Source organism: Thunnus maccoyii, chromosome 3 (genome assembly GCF_910596095.1).
Source record: "Thunnus maccoyii chromosome 3, fThuMac1.1, whole genome shotgun sequence".
NCBI classification, from domain to species: Eukaryota; Metazoa; Chordata; class Actinopteri; order Scombriformes; family Scombridae; genus Thunnus; species Thunnus maccoyii.
In genome coordinates, this window is record NC_056535.1 from 28,574,646 (window position 1) to 28,598,202 (window position 23,557).

General features: G+C 41.2%; 1 protein-coding gene and 1 long non-coding RNA gene across 2 annotated transcripts; one reads left to right on the forward strand and one right to left on the reverse strand.

Annotated features, from left to right (window-relative positions):
* fer1l4 (fer-1 like family member 4) lies at positions 1-23,028 on the reverse strand. The gene is made up of 36 exons (XM_042407621.1): positions 22,711-23,028; positions 21,598-21,677; positions 20,334-20,459; positions 20,066-20,135; positions 19,601-19,704; positions 18,795-18,903; positions 18,155-18,383; positions 17,000-17,132; positions 16,337-16,437; positions 16,117-16,204; positions 15,897-16,013; positions 15,648-15,800; positions 15,145-15,337; positions 14,796-14,920; positions 13,721-13,855; positions 13,443-13,616; positions 12,182-12,292; positions 11,905-12,066; positions 11,592-11,766; positions 10,919-11,031; positions 10,709-10,825; positions 10,239-10,281; positions 9,865-9,965; positions 9,410-9,544; positions 9,196-9,318; positions 8,766-8,893; positions 8,495-8,665; positions 6,942-7,096; positions 5,846-6,027; positions 5,646-5,731; positions 5,216-5,314; positions 3,905-4,022; positions 2,940-3,063; positions 1,975-2,279; positions 1,738-1,838; positions 1-663 (listed from the first exon to the last, which is right to left on the reverse strand). Exons 1-36 carry the CDS (start codon positions 22,775-22,777, stop codon positions 483-485), a joined length of 4,734 nt encoding a protein of 1,577 aa, XP_042263555.1. The 5' UTR covers positions 22,778-23,028; the 3' UTR covers positions 1-482.
* On the forward strand, positions 20,136-22,776 carry LOC121894780. Its single transcript, XR_006095605.1, has 3 exons — positions 20,136-20,213; positions 20,319-20,474; positions 22,704-22,776. It is a non-coding gene; the product is annotated as an uncharacterized LOC121894780 (long non-coding RNA).
* Positions 23,029-23,557: the final 529 nt, after the last annotated feature.

The following is a 23,557-nucleotide window of genomic DNA, read 5'->3' on the forward strand; positions in this document are numbered from 1 at the left end:
CAGCAGCTAACATTCAGATTGATCATTAAGTTGAAAAAAAAAAGAAAGAATGAAACTGGTACAAATAATACAAAGAGAATATATATTATAGTACAAATAGAATATCAACTTCAGTTCGGAGTCAGTGCAAAATTAAACAAAAATATACATTTACTTATTTATTTTACTTACTTATTTACTTAAAAATAAAAATTTGCCACTACAACTATATTCAATCAACAAAATTAGACTTGTATACAATGTTTATGTTTAGGAAACGTTTTTTATATTGCACTATATTAATATGTGACATAAATATGCAGTGATAGGCGTCCAATATTTTCCTCTGTGGATGATCCCTGATTATTCCTCTCATCAGCCAGCTCGTGTTGGAGTAAATATGACCTCAGCTAGTCGTAAGCTCAAGTTCAGGATCAGAAACCTGAGACAGTCTGAGACATCCAGCAGGAGGTGATGACGACACCCCGCACCCGCAGGTTTCTTCATCCTTTGACGATGAGGGAGGAGATTTGCTGCGGTAGCGTGTAAATGATGAGGGCGAGGAAGAGCGTGAGGATGGCGAGGATGACCAGAGCGATGATGTACTTCTTGTACTTCTTCCAGATGAGGTAGATGAAGGTCTTCAAGGGGTTGACGAACCAGTTGAAGCTGGTGGTGGGACGACTGGAAGGACGAAACAAGACAGTTTACACCAGTTTCATTCATTATCCATTCTTTACTTTGTGACAACACTCTCTGGACAGACTCCATGTCCTCTCCCTGCAGGAGCCTGGTGGGCGGATGTGGGTCATCAGGGAGATTCAGCTCACCTGGACTGACTGACTGCTCTACATAAACTGGTGGCAGTCGGCCACTTGCCCTCTCTCCCCTGGCTTGTACCCTGCTTGGTTTTGTTGTGATTAGTTGACCTTTAGTGTAATTTCTCTTCTAGTTATGTAAAATAAACCTATTTTTAGTCACAACCCATGTGTGGTCTGGTCCTTTTTCCAGCCTTGTGCCGGGTTGTGACAAATTAGGGGCTTGTTCAGGATCCACCATTTTCGTATGATATTTAACCTTTTTGGTAATTTGGCCTGCTTTTGTTTTTGCTACCTCCTGTGATGATGGGGGTCTGAAGTTGTGTCCAGTTTTTAGGGCCACCGTATAAAATAAGTGAAAAACACACATGAAGTGTTTTATGATCTAAAATACACTTGTTCCAAATTATGATACTCTTGGACACTTTTGTTGTTATATGAGCTCTGTGGAGTTTTCCAGAAAAGCTTATGGTCTATAATTACACCCCAAAATTGATGTTGTGACTTCTTTATATTTTGTTCGATTCTCAAAGACTATAAATTTGGTTCTGCTCAAATTTAATGATAATGTATTTACATTAAACCACTAAAAGTATCTTTAAATCATCTCCAAAAATGCAATCTGCAGAAAAACAAACTGCAACATTTTTAATGCCTCTCGAATATTGTGAATATATAAAATTAAAAGTTTAGGCCCAAAACTGACCCTTGTAGGTTTGCACATTTAACTGTTATACATTCAGGTTTACTATCAACAAACAACTGCTTATCAATTTGTAGACTATTCCTCTAATGCCAGTATGGCTGTTATATGTCATGATCTATGGCATCAAAACACCTGGACTGAGTCTAACAGTGTATGTGTGTGTGTGTGTGTGTGTGTGTGTGTGAGTGTGTGAGTGTGTGTGTGTGTGTGTGTGAGTGTGTGAGTGTGTCGTACTTTGGTTTGTCCAGAGGCTCCGGCTCCTTCCGGGCCCGTCCCACAGGGTTGGCCTCCGCCTGCTCTAATGTCACCAGCTGAAGCTCCACCTCCACTTTCCCCTTCACACACACACACACACACACACACACACACACGTTCAGTTTCAGTTTCAGATAATTCAATTCTGACTAAATATGTGCAGCATTTACTGCGTTTTGCCTGTGGAAGGCAGATTATATTGCTCTTTTCTTGTACCATTAGCAGGTAAGTGTTGCCACCGCTGTCAGTGAACTGGATGTCCTCCGGCCTCATCTTCGCCCTCCTGTCTTTGGTCTTCTTCTTCTTCTTCTTGCCTTTCTTCTTAGCCTCCTCCTTCTCCTTCTCCTCCTTCTCAAAGTCCTCGGCGGTCTTCAGGCGGGTCAGCGGCCACCAGCCCTTCATCTTCTTGGAGCGAAAGATGGAGATTCGAGGGCCGGCCCGATCCATCGCCATCTGAATTGTAGCCTTACCGGACGACTTTGCCGGTCGCACCATGTCATTGAGACGAAGCTCGATGGAGCCTGGAAGAAGAGGAACAAGTCTTAGTTTGTGCTGCTCTCAGCGTTGAAAAATTACAATAAAAACATTCAAGGCTAACATCTCTTTCAAAAATAATATTTAAATGTTTTCTTCAGTAAAATATAGAAAGTAGTTCAATTAAAATTATTGACAGTGAGGTTTGTGGATTATAACAACAAACATTCTCAAATAAACTAATATCCAAATAATGTCACTCATTAATTATTTCCAGTTGCTTCTACTTTGCTGTTTTTTATCGCTGTTAAGCTACTGTCAATAAAATGCAACACTGCAGATGTTTCACATTAAAACTCCACCAAGAAGAGAAGGTATTATGCTCTCTGAGCTGCTTTTAATGAGAAACATCTGCAGGAAGTGTTGAGGTTCATTGACAGTAGCTTAACAACGATTGAAAAAACAGCAAAGTTGAATCAACTAGAATTATTAGTGAATGAAAGTATTATTTCTCTTAGAAAAGAGGTGTTTCGAGCAGAGAGGTGAGTATCACATGACAGATATAAAAATGATCAGAAAACAGGGAGGCTTCTTTCTAAAATATGACAAATTATAGTCTTTCATATAAGTCTGTTACACTAAAGGTAAATATCTGAAAATATTTAAGAATTTACAGTCCTATATAGTCCTGTCTATCTGTGTCTCACCCAGGAAGTCGTTGGCAGCGATGCGGTCGTAGTCCCAAACCTGCAGCGTCAGAACGCACGGTTGTCGAAACTCTGACTCCTCCAGAGAGAAGATGGACTCCTTCTTCTTATACACTACCTCTTTCTACAGGAGGAAGAGGAGGAGATTTATTTCTTCTAACTCACAACCAGGCTGATACAATTCAAAAAATGTTAAGTTTTTCCTCAAGGTGGTGCTAGATGAAAGATCACTGGATCATCCTCAGGGGACCAGAACATTTACTGGAAATTTGATTAAGTATTGATATTTGTTGTGCACAATGGAAAAGTCCTGATGAAATTGGTCAATTCATTCATTAGTTGAACAAAACATGTATTCAGTTTTTGTATTTTGAGAACTTTGTTAAGTGATTAATCATTAGTCAATCAAACACTCCAACCATTCTCTGGTTTTCAATTTCTCCAGTGTGAGGATTTGCTTCTTTTCCCTAGAGCTGCAACGATTAGTTGTAAAGTATTAGATTAATCGCCAACTATTTTGATAATCAATTAATCCTTTGGAGCCATTTTTTAAGAGAATGTGAGAAAAATGTCACTCTCTGATTCCAGTTTCTTAAATGTGAATATTTTCTGGTTTCTTTAGTCTTATATGATAGTAAACTAAATATCTTTGGGTTTTGGACTGTTAAGGACATTTAAGGTTGCACCTTGGGCTTTGGGAAACAGTGATCATCATGTTTCACCATTTACTGACATGTTATTGACTAAACAACTCATCGATTAACTGATTGTAAACTGAATATCTTTGGGTTTTGGACTGTTGGTTGAACAAAAAAAGACAACTGACGACTATGATGGACATTGACAGACTTAACAATTAATCAGTTAATCATAAAAATAATGGACAGGTTAATCAAGGAGGAAACTAATCATTAGTTGTGCCATCAGCAGGTCCAGGTGTTTCCAAAATGTGTGTATGTGTGTACCTCAGTAGGAAGGTAGTCAAAGCGGAACACAAATCTCCAGTTGAAGTTTCCTTCTCCAGTCAGAGAGTTGAAGTGGACGTCAGTTTCCTGTTTGTCTCCTTCCAGTCCTTTAATCCATCTGCACAGAGAACATAAAATACTTAAGTGACCAATCACTAAGACCTGAACCCCATAGTTACTGTTTCTACACCTGTCAAGCTTTTCGTTCTAACACGGCACTTATGCAGTTTAAAAATGATAATGCTGGCAGATTAATTACCACTTTTGTATTATTTTGTAACAATGGATCCTTCATTTCAGACAAAAGCAGCTTCTCACTTCTAGTCAGCTGTTGATTTTGCTGAAAAGTCAGCTGTCATTGGCAGATTTTATGTGGCTAACTGAGTTGGTTGAAAACAATGTCTTTTCTGACTGTTTTCAGCTGAACCATTTTGAAACAAGAACCTTGTAAAAGGATCCCAAATATGTACTTAATATCATGTTAAGCTAAAGCTAACAGGTTCCAGGTAAAAAGTCAGCGTCCCCACCAGTTGATGATCAGTGTAGAAGACATGGAAATTTAGGATCAGCACTGTTCTTGTATTAAAGTGTAGAGTTATAAGTATGATAAGAAAAATGTAAGATCAGACTGTTATTTCATCCTGACATAACCCTGTTTATTGCTTAGCTTACATACTTGTTCCATCCTAAAACAGTATGTTTTCATCTTTAACATTATAGGGAGAAAAGGGTTTGAGGATGAGGACTAACCAACAGTGTTTGGCAAACATAACACTACCTCAGGTAAAGTTGGCTGGGGTTGCTGGAGTGTTTCCCAAATCAAATAAAGAGCAGGAAAGAGATGCTAACTGTAGCCCAAACTCTGATGTAGTATCATCCAGGACTGGCAACTGACTACATTAGAGCAGATGAACACACTGTTTATCCTTTCCTTATACTTTAGGTCTTGTGTTTTTAGTTTTGGAAAGACAAAAAAAGACTCCTAACTCTTTGCGTACAGAGTTTCTCTCTCACTAGAGCTCCAAGGAAACCAAAATACTGACAGGCCTGCTGTGCCTAATTATGGTTGCTAAGCTATGATTGGACAATCGCTATTCAGGGGAGGGGCTTAGCCAACAGTCACCTGTGACCCCTTCAACTAAAGAGTGATGTTCTCTCCTCAGATTGTTTTATTTTCATAGTTTTTAGAGTCCTGTGGAAGTAGAACTCACATTAATATTGTTCATTTATCTTGTATCTTGTGAATAAAGTATAGAAGAACACAAAGAAGCCTGTAAAGAGATGATACGTCTGTCTGTGTATGAATCTGACCCTTTAACGTAGATGTCAGACGACGGGGTGCCAGTGAAAGGGTTGACATCGTCCAGAAACACATCATCCGTGTTCCAGATGATCACACGCAGCTCATACCTATCGCCATGGAAACAACAGCAAAGGTTACATATTGTCAAGAAAAAAAACTCTTGCTGTGTCTGACATCACGCCCAGTTTACTGTATAGTGCACTTTATTTACCCCCCATTTTATTGAAAATTACACTATACTATGTCAATGGCACGTGCACTATTTTCTGTAACAATCTCACAATATAATGCATCACATTTTATAGATCTGAACGTGATGATGAAAAATTACAATGATCAATAACTGTGAAATCTCAACTTGCTGAATGAAGGAGTGATATTGGACACAGCTTCTTTATTCTATTCTGTTCTGCTGTACTCGACTGTGTGTTGACCTACTGTACTGGCAGGCGGGGCTTGATGTCAACAGGGGGCGGAGCCGGGATATCAGTGGGAAACATGTCCACCCACATATGAAGATGACCCTGCAACATGCACACACACACTGTTGATGACATTCAGTAATACCAGTAGCAGTATGTTGTCGTTACTGATGTTGTGACTGTGTTTACTGTAGTTGTTGTTTGTGTCGTGGTTACCTGTGGCAGTCCAAGTTTGTCCTGGTTCAGCAGGGACCGAATCTCCACATGCTCTGGGACAAGATCAATGGCTCCAGGGAGGAACTCGTTCATCTCCCCCCAACGCCGCAGCACACTCAGGGCTGCATGCTCCTCTATCTGTTCCTCCTCTTCTGGAGAACGCTGGTTCTTCTTCATCAGCTCTGACAACAACAACAACAACAACAACAACAACACTGCTGTTACAGCTGTTAATACTGTTACTGCTGCTAGTCTTGTAGGAGCTGATACAGCTGCGAAGCAGTATTGTGTCAGTAGTAGCAGCAATAGAGTCAAGTAGTGGTTGTGGCATATTATTAGAATAAGTGGTAGTAGCAATACTAGTACTGGCACATGATATTGTCTGTATGTGGCCACAGAGGGACGATTATGGATTGTTCACTTCCAACTTGTACATTATTTTTATACATCAGGACTCCTCATAAGATACAATCTCTTACTTAAAGGGGACGTATCGTACACATTTTCAGGTCTATATTTTCATTCTGGAGCTCTACTGGAATATTTCTGCATGAACTACAGTTCAAAAAACTCCTTATTTATCTTATACAGGCCCACTACCCAATGAGCCCATTCTATTCAATTGGTCAGCTTCTAGAAGCTGCCCCTCAGCATGAGCTAGTAGTAATTCACTTCTTTTTCTCGTCCTTTACTTGAAATGGAAACTTCTCAAATACATCCATATGTGTTTGAGCCCAAATCTGATCCAAAATGTGCAAGTAGATACAAACAACCCATAGAGCAACCTTAACAACAAAGGCTACAAAATGGACAGGCATTTGTGGACATGCGCAAATAATCTGATCACACGAGGAGGATGTAGAGATAATACTGCAAACGGAGCGTTCAGAGCAGACTGAAGCCTCAGCTTTTGACATGCAGGGAGCATTTTGCATACGTTCATCTTTTGAACTTTGACCATGTTTAACATAGAATTTCAACGTTATAACAATGTCAATATAACAGAAAATCACAAAGAGCATGATACATCCCTTTAATGACTAAGGTCTGGCTAGATCTACCTGTCTCTAACTGTCTGTCTCTTTGTCTGTCATACCTTCAGGTACTGCGTCTGGTGGGATCTTAAAGATCTTGTTGAGAACTTTGACCTCAGATGTTCTGTACTCTGGAGATGAGATGCCGTTCTTCTTGCAGAGCTCAGCCAGGATGGCCGACGGCTTCTTCACATCACGCCACATATTGTAGCCGTCACTGGAAAGAAAGAGACAGCAACACAGACAGATAAGCATAGTACATATTACATAGTACATATGGTAGGCCTAGTTCTGGTACTTATATGGTAACCCTAGTACCAATGTGTTGTAGTGGTACTAGTGTGTCTGATAGTGACACTAACACATCATAGTAGTGGTACTAACGTTTTTCAATTTGGTACTCAAGTGTCCTAACATTGGTTCTAACATGTCGTAGTACTTCTACTATCATGTCCAATTTCTGATGCTAATGTGTTTTAGTTTTGGTACTGACATGTCATAGTTCTGGTACTAATATGTCATAGTTCTGGTACTAACATGTTGTAGTTCTCGTACTAAGATGTTATAGTTTTGGTACTGACATGTCATAGTTTTGGTACTAATATGTCATAGTTCTGGTACTAACATGTCATAGTTCTGATACTAACATGTCATAGTTCTGGTACTAACATGTCATAGTTCTGGTACTGATATGTCATAGTTTTGGTACTAACATGTTATAGTTCTGGAACTAACATGTCATAGTTTTGGTACTGACATGTCATAGTTTTGGTACTAATATGTCATAGTTCTGGTACTAACATGTCATAGTTCTGATACTAACATGTCATAGTTCTGGTACTGATATGTCATAGTTCTGGTACTAATATGTCATAGTTCTGGTACTAACATGTTGTAGTTCTCGTACTAAGATGTTATAGTTTTGTTACTGACATGTCATAGTTTTGGTACTAACATGTTATAGTTCTGGTACTAATATGTCATAGTTCTGGAACTAAGATGTCATAGTTTTGGTGCTAACATGTAGTAGTTCTGGTACTAATATGTCATAGTTCTGGCACTAACATGTCATAGTTCTGGCACTAATATGTCATAGTTCTGGTACTGATATGTCATAGTTCTAGAACTAACATGTCATAGTTCTCGTACTAACATGTAGTGGTTCTGGTACTAACATGTCATAGTTCTGGCACTAACATGTCATAGTTCTGGCACTTACATGTCATAGTTCTGGTACTGATATGTCATAGTTCTGGTACTGACATGTCGTAGTTCTGGTACTAACATGTTGTAGTTCTCGTACTAAGATGTTATAGTTCTGGTACTTACATGTCATAGTTCTGGCACTAACATGTCATAGTTCTGGTACTGATATGTCATAGTTCTGGTACTAACATGTTGTAGTTCTCGTACTAACATGTCATAGTTCTGGCATTAACATGTTGTAGTTCTGGCACTAACATGTCATATTTTTGGTACTAACATGTCATAGTTCTGGTACTAACATGTTGTAGTTCTGGTACTAACATGTCATAGTTCTGATACTGACATGTCATAGTTCTGGTACTAACATATCATAGTTGTGGGTCTAATGTGATGTAATTGTGGTACTAACGTGTCGTAGTAAATCGGCAGACCGCAGCAGGCTCTGTGACGGCTATAGAACCGGTTCTCCAGGTCAACCCGTGTCTCACCAATGACATCATCAGACCCCACAAGATCATGGTCCATCACCTTGACAACCAGCTCTGTCTCCAGCGGGAAAGACACTGTGAGTTCAAACACCCTGAAAGACAAAAGTGTCTAATATATCAACTGTCAGAGAGACATACAGAGAGACAGACAGAGACTGTTGGACAGGAACAGGTAGACAGACAGGTACTGACTCTCCAAACGTGGGGTTGAGTTGTTTGGGGATGTATCGCTCTTTGGTGTCCAGAGTCTGCTGTCCGACTCGGACCACCAGGTATGGGTCGGCTTTGCCATTTGGGTCCGTGGGAGCCAGAGTGGTGGCCTGCAGGACACAAACAAAGACACTAGAACAGACAGTAGAACTCAAAGTAGAGACAAATTATAGAATACAAACAAATTTAAACCCAACATAATGCAGCTGTAAGCAGGGAAATTGCGAAAGGGAGAATATGAATTTGGTTGTTTCTTGCATTAAGATGGTTGCTGTTTAGCAGCCAACTCTCATGTCTCAGATGTCTGAGCTTCCTTGAATGCAACAAAAGTGTAAAGTCACTGTAAGATGTTAAGACAGCTCAAGTGAGTAAGACACAAAGACAGGGTGTGGATGGACAGTGAGTCAGGTACCTTGACGATGTAGACTCGCACCAAGACTTTGAGGGGTGAGTTTTTGGGGATCCCATTGGTGATCTGACACTTGATGTCTTCTTCATCATCTCCTGAATCAATCGGATAAACCAGGAAGGAGCCCTGAGACAGAGACAGAGAGGATAGAATAATGAACACTTCTCAGCACAGTAACAGACAGACGGACAGATTGACAGCTCTCCACCCACAGTACCTTGTATTTGCCCATCAGTCTCTCTTCGTCATCCTCCTCGTCATCCTCCCCGCTCGCTCTGCCTTTGTGCAGCGGGAAGATCTGCAGCCAGTCCTGAAACTGACTGAACTCTGACTCCAAATCACCTCCATACAGCTGAACACACACAAACACACACAGAGGCAGAAATTAAAAACAATCTTTAAACAAATGTGGTGTAAAAACGTTACACCACATCTGTTCTACTTGTCTGTCAGCATCATGATTCAGACTCTCAGTAAAATTATGGAAGTTAAAAGTCTTAATGGGTCTTTACGGTTCCTAGTATCCGAGACCAAACCAGCAGAGATGGTGAGAATTCTCTTTCCGTTCATAACTACCAGAGACACACAACATATATAATTCAGTGCTCTTCTGCTGCTTCAGCCTGGACTGACAGACTGAGGTGTAAACTGTCAAGCACGATGACCTCATACCTTTAGTGTGGCGATCTTCTTGCGTTTGGGGGGCTCAATCTCCACCACCACGATTTCCTCCTCCTCCTCTTCGATGTTCGCCATGGTCAGATTCCCCCCATCTGAATAAAAAAGAAAACTTTATCAACACTATAACACAACTTTATTTTTTTGTATCAATATTTCATTTTGTGGTATGTTTATCTTAAATGTGTGGAGAGAAATTGGGGGTTTTCACTTCAATAGAATCATAGTTTGCACAGCAGCATCTAGTAGAAATATATGTATGTGTTTCTATTTACTGTTTAAATAATTTCATATTTGTATTAAATAGACAAATATGACAACATGCACATTTTTATGGCTGAAATAACACAGTAGGAGTTAAACTGTACCTGTCTCTGCTTGTTCCTCCATCTTCTCCTCCTCCTCAGCAGCCTGCAGACAGTCAACACATCACACATGTTGACTAAAAAACTTATTGATTTATTACTGGAGTTATTCTCTTGTTTAAACCTGAAATACAGTATGTAACTTCACACATGTTCATGGTAAAGAATCCATATTGTAATATTCAGTCTGTGTGTTCATTCACTGCATGAAATGACATTTTCTTGATTTTGTTTCAGATGTTCTGTTGTGTTTTGTCTTGTTTCATGTACTCCAGTTCTCCTCCAGTGACACACAAGACAGTATACTGATCTTCATGCATAAAATCTGTGACGTGACCCTTCAATCAACTCTTTAATTTATCCTTGACATATATTGATGCATTTTCTTTGTTCAGTTTTTATTTCGACTAACACATTTATTCAGACAGACTGGTTGACAGACAGACAGACAGACAGGTACATCAGTGTTTCACCTGTCTGTCCATCTCTTCCAGTGAAGCGTAGTATTTGGACCACCAGTCCAGCTCCTCCTTCTCTGGCGCCTCCTCCTCCAGCTCTTCCCCCGTTGTCATCAGCTTCTTCAAAGGATCCTGAGGGGGCGAGTTTATTCATGTCAATCAGGAATTTGAGTTTGTCTGAGAAGTTAATCCAGAGGAGAAAGAGTAGGAGATGAACATACGCACATTAACCAGCTTGATGGGGTTGATAGGAATCTTTGTTTGTGCGATTGACAGGCTGGTGAGTTTGATATTCTTCACTGACGTCAGAGGGTTGATGTTCATCTGACTCTGCTTCGCTGGAGAGACACACAGAGAAACTTAAAGCTCATAGCTTCAAACTGTTGCTGTGCTGCTAACGGCAGGGTGAAGTTGGAGGTTGATTGAGAGATTTTAATCAATTCATCTTTGGATTTAGATCAATTTTGGATCAATTCAGCCCTAGAAAATAACCATTTTAACATAAAACATAACCATTACTGTATCCAAAACCATCATGTATTATATTCTCTTAATGCATCCATGATTATGGAGTGCTTCCTGGCTGCCCTGAATCCGGCCTGGATCAGTAACTGACATTATAGGAGGCACATCTTCATCGCTTTCTTCAAACTTCTGGCTGAATGGCAAAATAGTTAAATCGAGAGCATGAATTATTAATTCACGAATTAATAGTAGTAACTCGGGAGTGGAACAAATGGTCAATTGTAATATATTACATATGGTGTATTATACATTATACATATCTATAGTACCTGTTTGAATGTTACAAAAACGTACTCTAAACAAGTAACTCCAACTATAAATTAGACACTACTACTGTGAATATTACCTCCATTACTTATTTTGTAGTTGTTACCTTTTGGTTTAGGCTCTTCCTCTTCCTCCTCTGGCTCCTCCCCCAGCTCAGGAGGGGCATAGTCCATGAGGCTCTGGACCACATGGGACCCAACCAGAGCGACCCGACCGAATGCCCGACGCTCCACCACAAACAACGTCAGAGGAGGGTGGAGGTAGGCTTGTTCTGGCAGCTCCTGAGCGAAAAGGAAACAGGGAAATGTTAGCGGTGTATCTACATCTATTCTGTATGTATGCGATGGTTAAAGAAGGAAAAAAAGCTGCATTTTTTGAGCTAGACATGTTAGTAACCATTACTAATGACAGCAACTGACCACATCAAGGTAGCGGACAAGCTCTTTGAAGTTAGGGTTAGTCTGGTAGTTCTCGATCTCTTCAGAATCCAGTTGTCGTCCTGCACACTCCACCCTCACCAGGGGGCGCTCCACCTCAAACAGCTGCACCCGCTTCAGGTCCCGCAGACCCCAGAACAGCACCTGAACACACACAGAGAAACACACATTATACTTTACAGATCCAACAACCTGGTGTCCTTAAAAAATATCTGCAATACGCCAACAGACAGCTTGTTTGAGTGAGTGTGTATGTCACCTCAATCCTGAAGGTCCTCAGAACAGGTCGGACTCCTTCTGGGATGATGTAATATCTCTCCTCCTCCAGGTAGGTCAGCTCCTGAGGTTCCACACTGTTGGGGAGACCGGGCTGTAGGGAGGGAGTGATTGTTTAGATCAAGTCTGGGTTGTTACAACCTTAATCTTATTTTTGTCCATTATTTATATCAATAATAATAACATTGTACTCAACCAAGTTAATAGCTGAGATTCGGGAAAATGGTGACATCACTATAAAAATGTTGCCCAATGGCAGCAAGATTTTGGACTAGCTCCAGAGGTAGAGGGCAGAGGAAGAGGTATCAGCAACAACCTACAAACCTCCCTACAAACTGGCTGTTTTCCAGTGACCTTTCAAAACTTATTTGATCCAGTTTCCTCTGAAGAAAGGTAATCTATGTAGATGCCACGAACAAGAATAAATTCACGCCAATTTCAAACTTGATGATTTTGAGAAATATACTGAAATTGGTTCATCTTCTGTGTTGAACATAGCACAGCTCTCCTCAAAGTGGTGAATGAGAGAGTAAATTTGGATACCAAAAATATCTATATTCTGGTACTCTTCGACCTCAGAGCTGCATTCAATACAATTGATCATGATCTCTTTAGTTTAGGTCCCACTCTGGTTTAGGTCTGACCTAATGAGTTGGGACCACTTTGTCTCACTTGGGAAGTTCTGTTCGGAAAGAGAAAATATTTTGTGTGGTGTGCTTCAAGGTTCAGTCCTTGGTCCTATACTTGTCTGTCTGTACATGCTGCCATTAGGCTCTATCATCAGTTAACAAGGTATTTGTTTCCCAGATGACAACAAGCTCTACGTCTCTGTGTCCCTTCTTACAATGCGTACCTCCACCAGAGTTTCAAATGGGGGAAAGAGAAGGTCATCAACATGGTAAGAGAAGCTATGTAAGTATAAAAGGAAAGGGAGACAGGGCCTATGACTGAGCTGTTACCAGGCTCGATCCTCTCCTGGTAGGATACCCCTGATCTTGATTTGATCTTGACCTGTCAGATTTCCTTTTAGTGATGTCACATGTCCCCATATCTAAACTGCTGACTTGCATTGTGAGTACAATGTTATTATTACTGATATATATGAGGGATAAAACTACTAAAAGAAGTAATGTAATGAACCAGATTTATCCTTTAATTCGGAATTGTGCTTAATTACTGATTTTTCAATAGAGGTACAAACAGAGAGACACAGATTGATTGACTGATTGATTGACTGGTGTCACCTCTCCAAACCCAGAGTAGTCTAGCTCGATAAGTTCAAAGGCAGCCAAAAGCTCGCCAGCAGGCATGCTCCCCATGCTGATGTCATAGAAACGGAGGCGGGGCTTCTGGTATAACTGCTCCACGGTTTTCAACTCCGGCTCGGCAAATGCCCGACCCAGAGGCTTCGGGCTGCCCTGCACACACATAATCACACACATGGGCTGTTATGATATCACTTCCTGAATGTGCAGATACAGCTTCAGAATGTGGAGGATAAGAAGAAGAGCATCAGTGTTACCATGGCGTCGTAGTCATAGAAGTTGATGATGATGAGGGGCGGATCTTGTTGGAGATCCTCCCTTGTTCCCTCCAGCAGAACTCTGTCGAACAACAAAGACTCACACCAGGCCGGAGAGAGAGTGTCAGACAACACCTGAACACACACACACATAGACACACACACACAGAATATGTGTAAGAATGCATGTGTTAAAGGAGCACTCCACCATTTTTACACATAAAGTTCAGTTTACTGGTCATTGTTAGTACTACTCAGCCTGTGAAAACATTTATGTCGTTTGTGGCTCCGGAGGAGAAAATAAAGCTGATGATGTGTATGAAGTACTGATTTAAATAAGCTTAAATTTATGCTACGGTCATAGTTAGTCCTTCTTTCTGATTGAGTGGTTGTTTCTTCATCCACAAGATAAAAAACAAGCTAAATTTTACTGTAAAAGAGACACATTCTGCTGTTGTGATATCATACTAAACACTGAAGACTTCAGACTATTTGTCAAAAGTAAATGTACAGTGAGATCTAGAAGAACTATTATCTTTTGTGTTTAATGTCATCCTTAAACCTGCAGTGCAGAACTTTCACATATAAATGAACGTCTATTACATTCAAGCCTTTGCCAAACGAGTTCACATAATGCTGATTAAGCCTATCACCGTCGGATAAATCTTTTTAAGTTTTTAAATCTGGTGTCGGTGGTGACAAAATAATTTCTCCGTGTGGCTCCTCTAAACTTTCCAAATGTTATCTGACCGACTGGATCAAATTCTGATGCTGACGCTGAAAACAATTTATCCTTTTACAGCCACAACAGTAGCAAAAGAGTAGGCTAAGGTGGAGTCTGTGATGTAAGCAAGTGTCGACAGTGTTTTTGTAATTACACTGACTGCCAGAAGGAGGAGACAAAAGTCCTTCACCCCAGCTGTAACACTCATTACCTCATATCTCAGCAGCAATCACAATTGTCTTATTTTGAAAAAGTGATTTGTACTATTGATTGTCAGAATTTGAAATCAATATGCTGATTCACTGAATGGACAGTTATAACCTTTCAACCATGTGGGACAGTTGTACCTACCCTGGTGACTTGGCACTGTGTAGAGAACAAGACCTTGGCGAAGGGATCTGATAGGCCGTCGTCATCAGCAGCTATCAAGCCACGCCCCTGGTACAGGTGACATCGTAGCTGGAAGTACCTGCTGTCTGCAGAGACAGAGAGAGACGTCTACCTTCATCTGACCAGGACAGGTTCGTTGCTGAGTTCAGCTAAAGCTTCATGTTTGACAAGTCAAAATAAAATGAATCACTGGGCTGTTATTTCGAAGCACAAACTTTTCTCCATTTATTCTAAAAAAGGACATGAAGTCCTGAGCAATCATCCTGTGGAGAAGCCCACGCCCCCTGCTGGATGAGGTCAGCTGACTCACCCTGGCAGGACAGACTGACAGGAAGCTTCCTCATCCCCACAGCGACTGGCCTCCTCTGCCCTTCCTCCTCCTCATAGACGGGTATGAACTCCTCTGGAAGGGAAGTGATGGCCTCTTTACTGTACTTGGCCAGACCGAGCCACAAGTAGACCTCCAGCTTCGCAAAGATCTCACTTGCTGCACATCCTGGAGACTGGAAGGACAGACAGTCATCAGACATCAACAATTGTAGAGACAGAATGGCAAACAATGAGTGAACAGTGAGCGTCATCGATGATTTTAGACACAGAGGGGAATGGCGAAAAGGCTAATGTCATTGGCCATTTTAGAGACAGAACAGTGAGTGTAATACTGGTGATGACTTTATGATTTTAGAGATGGGATGGCAAACTACAAATGTCATCAATGATCTTAGAGACAGAGTGGCAAACAGCGAGTGCCATTTATAATTGTAGAGACGGAACGGTGAGCATTACCAGTGATTTTAGAAACAGCAAGGTTACCTTCATATAGAGGGTTGTGACTCGGCCACAGTCCCGCCCCCTCTGGTCCTCCACCATTGAGAACAGGATGGAGTAGGCGGGGATCCTCACATAAGCCAATCGCTTGCTTCCACTCAGTAACCATAGAAACGTATCCGGGATGGTATTCTGGGGCTGGAGAGAGGAGGTGTGTGGGAGAGGGTGTCAGACCTCAGACATACATACTGCAACATTTGAGGTGTTTGTGGTGACCTGTCTATGACTTCTGACCTCTTTACCCAGTAGGCGGAGTTTCTTCAGGAGTTTCCTGATATCAATCAGTCGCTGTTTGGCCGTCCGCCTGGTGATCCTCCGCCTGGCCCTCACTGCCTGTCTGGCCACCAGGACCTGGAGACAGACAGATTCTCAGTCAGACAGACAGGCAGGTAGCAGATAGTGACAGGTAGACAGACAGACATTTAAAAGGACAGACAAGTCAGAACAGACTCACCAAATTCTTCTTGATGAACTCTCTCCTGCGGGCGTCCAGGTTGTTGGGACGAGACTGAGACCTTCTGTCTGAGAAAAGACTGAACTGTCTGCAGAGAGACAGATGGGAGGACAGACAGGGGAACAGGGAAAGAAAATTAGAAGGAAAAACAGAGAGACAGGCATGGGGACAAATCAAATCAAAACTGTTTCGATCAAATTTTCTGGAGAATGACACTGACTTGCAGGAGGCCACCAGCTCCAGGAGTAACTCCACCAGACGCGCCTTCACGTTACTCCTTGGCCTCCTCAGGAGACGTTCCACCTCATCAAGACCGATTTCCTAAAAGAGAATTAGAGAGCAGAGGAGAGGACAAAACATGTTTTTACAGTTTATAGGCATAGTGAGCCGAAGTAGAACTGGATCTTGCAGCTTCTGTTCCTTTTAAAAGCCCACTGACATTTGTAGTAACATAAATAACTATCCTGCATTGGAACAGAGCCTTTCTCAACAGTTTGTTGCGATGTTCACTCCAAATGTTCTAATATCGTCATTGATTTAATATTTCTGTTATTTCACAGCCTTTGACAGCATTTCCCATAAGCCCTAGACAATCGCGGGTTAAACAACATGGCCTGACAGATGCACAGAGTCCATGGGAGAGTTGAGGGGTTACAGATAGCTCAATCATGTTTAAAATAACAGCAGGACAGAGAGGACCAAGCAGTGTAGACATTTTTAGACAGAAGAGACGAAATAAAGTTGCAATGCTGCGCTGGTACATTTTTTTTCACCAATGAAATTACCGGTGGAGTTAGACCGGACATGATGTCATGACAATACACAACATGTCATTCTTCTCTATATGTTAATAAATGGAAGTTAAAGATCACTTGACTCTCACCAGCCTGTCAGCCATCTTGGTGAGCCAGTTAGCCTGATAGAGACGAAAGCTGTGATCTTCAAACTGACTCCAGATAAACAAACAAGGCTTGGTTTTCACTGCAGGGGCCTGGAGAGGAATACACTGGAATGACCTGAGAGACAGACAGACAGGTAATGAGACACAGAGAGACAGTCAAGCAGACAAACAAGAAGTAGGCAGTGTTTGTGCAGTAATTGCACCTCTAGGAATCGCAATCTTATCATGATGGAGGAGTGTGCTTGTTCTTGTCACCCTGGGAGCTATGCTGTCAGGGACAATACCTCCTGGTTGAGTCTCTAAAGGCAAATTGGTGTCTTGTGAGAGGCCAGACCAAGACTGATTCAAGAACCTTTATGAATCAGGATTTTCAGGATCCTCCTGGAGCCTGGCCTGGGAGCTTCCCTCCCCTCACCCTTTGTTTGAGGCCGCTGTCCATGAGGTCATCAACTCCCACATCCATAGGACTTTTTCCTGTACTTCATGAGAGGTTGAGGACATGGAAACTGAGAGGGTCATGTTCAAAGCCTCCATTGTGGAGGCTGCTGCTAAGACGCAACATCAACATTGGTAGTTGCAGAAGCAAAAGCTTGAGTTTGGAGGCTATACAGGAGGACTTTCCATTGCCCCAAAGACGTTCTAGCAAACAGTCCAACAACTCAGGAAGGAGAGGCAGGGCGACTACTGACCTTGACTAGGGATATTGTTGGGCTGGAGAAGGAAAACTTTGAGGAACTCCTAAAACTTCCAAAGAGGCCTTATGTGGAGGAGGCAGGTTTTAAGAACTCAGATGCAATCTTATCATCTCCCTTGTAGATGCCACAAAGTTAGTTGAAAAGTTTGGCATGGCAAGGTGCCCCCGAGGTAGACCCATAACACACTCATTTGGCAGTTTACACACTCATCTGGCCTGGGAATGTTTTGAGATCACCCAGGAGTAGTGGGAAGATGTGGCTAGGGAGAAGGATGTCTAGGCTACTATTTTTGTCCTGCTACCACTGCAACCTGCACTGGGAGAAGCTGCAGAAAATGGATGGATGGACTGTGTAGTAGTTACCTGTTTCAGTACAGTAGTTACCTCTGTATGTAGTAGTCACCTGCGTCAGTGCAGCGGTTACCTGTGTATGTAGTATTTACCTGTCATACTCAGTGGGCTGGGGTCTCATGGCGGCAGAAACAGATCTTTTCTCAGGTTCGGGACTCTGCACCTCCTCTCTGTCCAGCTCCTCCTCCGACTCCAGCAGACCTTGCTCCTCCTCGGTAAGATCCTCCCTACTCCTCCTCAGCTCCTCCTTGCTACTCCTCAGATCCTCCCGGCTCTGACTCTTTTTGGATCTCCGAACCTCTACCGCCTTCCCATAATTCCCTGCAGGAAACAGAACAGCTGATGGATCTCTGGAGTTAAATGTTTGAAATAAAATTATACATTAAAACCAGAGGTAGCGAAAATGGCCTGGCTCAGCAGAGGCGTAAAGCATCAGGTGCTGGCCCAAGCCAAAGCAGGTAGGACTGATTTTTACTCAAAATTAATCCTAGTCCCCACCCCAGCAAGTTGTCGGTAAAAAAAGGATTTTTAGGGGGTGTCTAGCTGCGCTTAAAAAAGAAACAAATATAAGATATGTAATACAATGCCACAACACAAATGCTATATTAGCTACAGTAGGCACTACAACAGTACAGCTAGCTTAATACTAATACTACTACTACTGCAGCCTCAGCACAGATGTGTCTGTCAGCCAACAGCTCTCATATCCAGGACACAGAGTAAACTTTTTACCTATGGAGAGTTCAAAGCTTATCGGTTTGGTTCCTACAGATGGATCCATCATGGTAACTTCAAACAGAGATGCAAACAGCAGAAACTCCTGTTTCTCTCCCACAAAACCCTGAGGACAAAAAAAGAAGATTGAAAAACTGTCAAGACCAGAGTTGCAGGAAATCAATCTCACTCTCTCTTTGCTACCTGAAACACCTCCTCATCTGCAACTCTTGTGTCTTGTGGGGCTCCCCAGTGTTCTGTCCTGGGTCTTATTTTGCCTTATATTAAATATTTCTCTGACTTGGGTGGATAATAAGTAGTTTTAAAGGTATTTCTTATCACTGCTATGCAGATGATACTCAATTATACATTTACATTACATACATTTACATTACAATTTCTGTGATTACCTGACAAACCTACATGTTGAAAAGCATTTAAAACAAACATTTAATATTCCTCTGCTCTCCACTGATAGAACTTAGTCAACTTCTGGTTGGTTCTGAGATCTTTTAACATCAGTTCTTCTCTTTGAATACAAACATATTGAAGGGAAAGAAGAGAAGAGATGCAGAATTGGAAAAAAAATGAGTAAAGTCAACAAATCAGCAAAAAAAAAGTACAAAAGGAAGTGAACAATACAGTAAAAAGAAAGAAGGAAGACAAGACAGGAAGAACCCCAAACAGGATAAATCTTCAATAGCAAATACTCAGTTTAAATAGAAATGTTAAAAAATAAACGTTATATATGTTACTTTGAAAGATTAGATATTGCAGACACAACACAGTTTGTTAAAAATGGTGTTGGTGGTGACGACACTGACCTCAGGGAGTGGGTGGATCTCCTCGGTTTCCACAGTAACCGCCTCTGGTACCTCAACTCCTGCCTCCCCTGAGTCGTCGGTCAGTCCAGTGGCAGCTGGAGTCACTACGGCAACAACAAGTAAACAAATCAATGAATAAACTACAAATACAAGCAAAGTTCTCTAAGCAAGAAGTCCCAAGAAAGGTAGTCTAAAGTGTAATTCTATGAACAACACTGGCATTGACTGTTTCTGCACACGGGATTCCTTTATTCTGCACTTAATTTTCTACAACTCCTTTAGACAACAGCCATTGGGAAATCCCCTTGTTTGCTGTCTTATCTTGAGTCAATAAATGAGACACATGTAAATCAGACAGCTTTGGAGTCTGTTGGAAGCAGGATTTCTTGGATGTCTTTGAACTCTTGTGAAACATTAAACTGGTGTGCCCTCCCCCTTAATGTTTAGTTTCTCATTTCTGCTGACCTTCCTTCTTCTCTTTCTTCTTGCTGCCCCTCTTCTTCCTCAGTCCCAGCTTCCCCAGCGCTCCTTTCATCTTTGGGACAAAGACACAAGAATGAGAGTCACATAAGAGTCAGTGAGGTCAGATTTGACCAGGTGATGCAGAGATCAGGTGAGTATCATTAAGGGCAAACAAGATCGTATTTATTTTTCCTGTCTCCAATTAAATGTGCAACAGGAAATAGATGCAGATAAAACTCATGTGTTGCTCTGGAAGTAGGAGGAAAAGTACCTTTCCCAGGGCAACAGAGCCTGTGTCCGCGCTGACGGCAGAGGGAGAAGAGTAAACCTCCACACAGAGAGCGAGAAGTATCCGACCGCGGTAGAAGATCCCTTCACCCAGACCCTGGTTCAAAGCCTGCAAAAGAGAGAGGTAGGTCAGTCTGGATTACTTAGTTTAGTCTGTTCTAATTATGCACAGCCTAAAACAACAGAGAGCTGCAGATATTTAAACATAGGTATATGATTGAAAAGGGAACTAAAGGCTAGAGATACAGTCAGTGCTATGAGTGGAACCTGCCAAAGAAGTACAAATGACATTAGATATGACATATGGCTTATCCAGTTATTGCTGGTGATGTTTCCACAAGAGGTCTGGACATTAAAGGGATTGTTTGACAATTTGGAAAATGCTTTTATTTGCTTTCTTGCCAAGAGTTAGATGAGAGGATCAATACTACTCTCATGTCTGTCCAATAAAAATCCAAAAAAGCTCACTAATTGGCACGTTATATCTCTATCCATACAAAAACCAAAGTTTAAAAATTTGGTTTTATGGGACGTTATGTGCAGGACTATTTCTTGTTCAGGTGCATTAACATCCTGGAGTCTCCATTGGTTGCCTGGCAACGGTGACAACAAGACTTCATGTTGTAACTCTCAGCAAGAAAGCAAACAAATGTATTTCCCAAAATGTTTAAAGATCCCCTCAAGACATGGTTTAAGATGCACAGTACCAGCCTAAACTTTGGACACACTTTCTCATTTAAATTAATGGGAAGGTGTGTCCAAACTTTTGACTGATACTGTATATAAAAGACTCCAGTTTGAATAATAATGTGTGCCTAATATGTTTTTTTCCACAAAAACAGTTCAGTTATCTTGTTAAAATACATAAAATGAATCTACTTTTTCTCCCTCATTAAAAATTTAGGGAACTATGAATATGCAAATATTGTTCACTTCGAAAGTTGAAGTGCTGGACATGAGATGTCTCCTACTTCACTGTAAAGTCTGTTCTCAGTGTATGTACACTGGAGGCTTCATGTTTCCACATCGTATTCGTAAGACCACCCCCTTAAAATCTGGTTTTGAGTGATCACAGAGAAACTTTGAATGTGTGGCCTTCTAGTGTCAAACTCTGCACAAACATCATTCTGCACAGTGAGGCTCAAACATCCAACTGTCGAAACAAGAAGATAAACATATTTTTGAGCTGAGGGGGACTTTAACTACTACTTTAGCTCTCAGGTTTGGTTTGGTTGTGTCTGGTTTACCTGGTGGACGTCTCCAAGGGTGGAGTTCTGAGGAGAACCATACAGATTAACCCAAGATGGACCAAAAGTGGGGTTAAACCCTGCAGAAAGACAGATATTTCGCTGTTACTGTAAATTCCCACATAAAAGTTGGTATTCAAATAATGGAAGAGTCTGGAATAAACAAATAAAGGCTGGTTTCTATTAAAGGCTCAGTAGGAATTAAACACAATGTACACGCATCATACCAGGATCATACTCATCACTCTCAAATATCACTAACATAGCTCTCACTCACTGAATCCAGCTGCTTCTACTTTGCCATTTTTTCGATGGCTGTCAATTACACTCAACATTTCATGCAGATGTTTCATATTAAAAGCCTACAAGAAAAGGGAGGGATCTTTTTTTCCTTTTGAGCCACTAAAAGGCTTTTAATGTGAAATATTTGTGCAGCAAATGTTGCATTTCATTGAGGATATCTTAACACTTATGTTCTTTTTAAACAGCAAAGTAGAAGTGACTGGAATTCATTAGTCATAACAATTTTTGCATTAACAGCAAACAGCATCTACAGCAAATTGAAGTCGAGATGAAATGAAAAATGCCTTTTTAACCCTTTTAGATCATATCCCCAGACATATTGTGGACCTATTTAACAATATATGCAAAAAAATACAAAAAAATCAATTTCTTTGTATTCTGTATTCTATCAAAATCCAATCATGTTTTCTTCCTGTAAATCTAAATATGACGTGTGCTTATATAGGCTTGAACCAACCCATTGGAACCAATGATATCATGACATCCACCAATCAATCAGCTAAAAGTCATTATGATGTGTTCAAATCAAATTCCTCCCAATGTCATGTCCTGCCTGTCTATCCTGTTCGATCCCTCTTGAAATGTCGTTTCATCTGGACTTTAAACGGGAGCAGATCATTAAACATTCTTACTAAAATATGATCAAACTGGGGCATTAGACATAAAGACCTGCCTCTGATATAAGCCTTTTTCAGATACCGATCTGGTTCTGATTTGATTTTCTGGTCATTCATCAACATTCAGTACCATAAAAGTAAGAAAAAAAATACTGTATTGTATCATGTAGCGTGTGTAAACTGCAGGTCGTACCATTCCGGGTGGGATCAGAAATTTGCTGCAGGTCCAAGAAGTGCGTTGCCAGGGCGATGTCTCCCATCTTGGCATCATCAAGGATCTGGACTCTGATTCGCTGGGCCAGAGGAGGAAACTGCTCAATGAAGGAGATCTCTTCGTTCCAAACTGGACAGCTAGTGGCACTGGCGACCGACGTCTCACCCTGCACACACACACACACACACACACACACACACAAACACAGACACACAGTAGGATTGGAAAATTTCAGATTTGGTGACAGGTAGAGGTAGTATCTGTGATGGGAAAGCCCTGTGCTGTCAACTGTGGTAATAACACAATAATGACACATGTAAATACAGTGTCTGTGTACCTGTTGTCCAGCGAAGGTCACCTGTACGTAAGGGTCAATGAAGACTGTTCGGTCAGTGACCTTTGACATTTTGGCCATTAGCCCTGCGTCCATGGTGGGCAGACCCTCGGCCTTGTAGATCCGGATGCGGAATCGAGCCCACGGACGCTCAGAAGGCATACCACGAGGAAGCAGCAGATTCCTGCAAGAAAAACACAACATCAGAACCCGACGCAGGTCACACCAACTGTTAAAATGTACAAACTTTTTATTAAATAGGTTGTAAGGTTTATTAAATAGAGGTTTATGTATCACTAAATATTATATTAATATTATATTAATATTAATATATTAAGAGATAAATTTAAAAGCCATCCAAATGAGTTCTTACATAGAGATTATTGTCAATAAATATTTAAACCCTGATGTGGACTGAACCAACTGAAAAACTTTAGCTTTAAACTGAAGAGTGACATTAGTAATGAGATAAAGTTGACACACCTGACATGT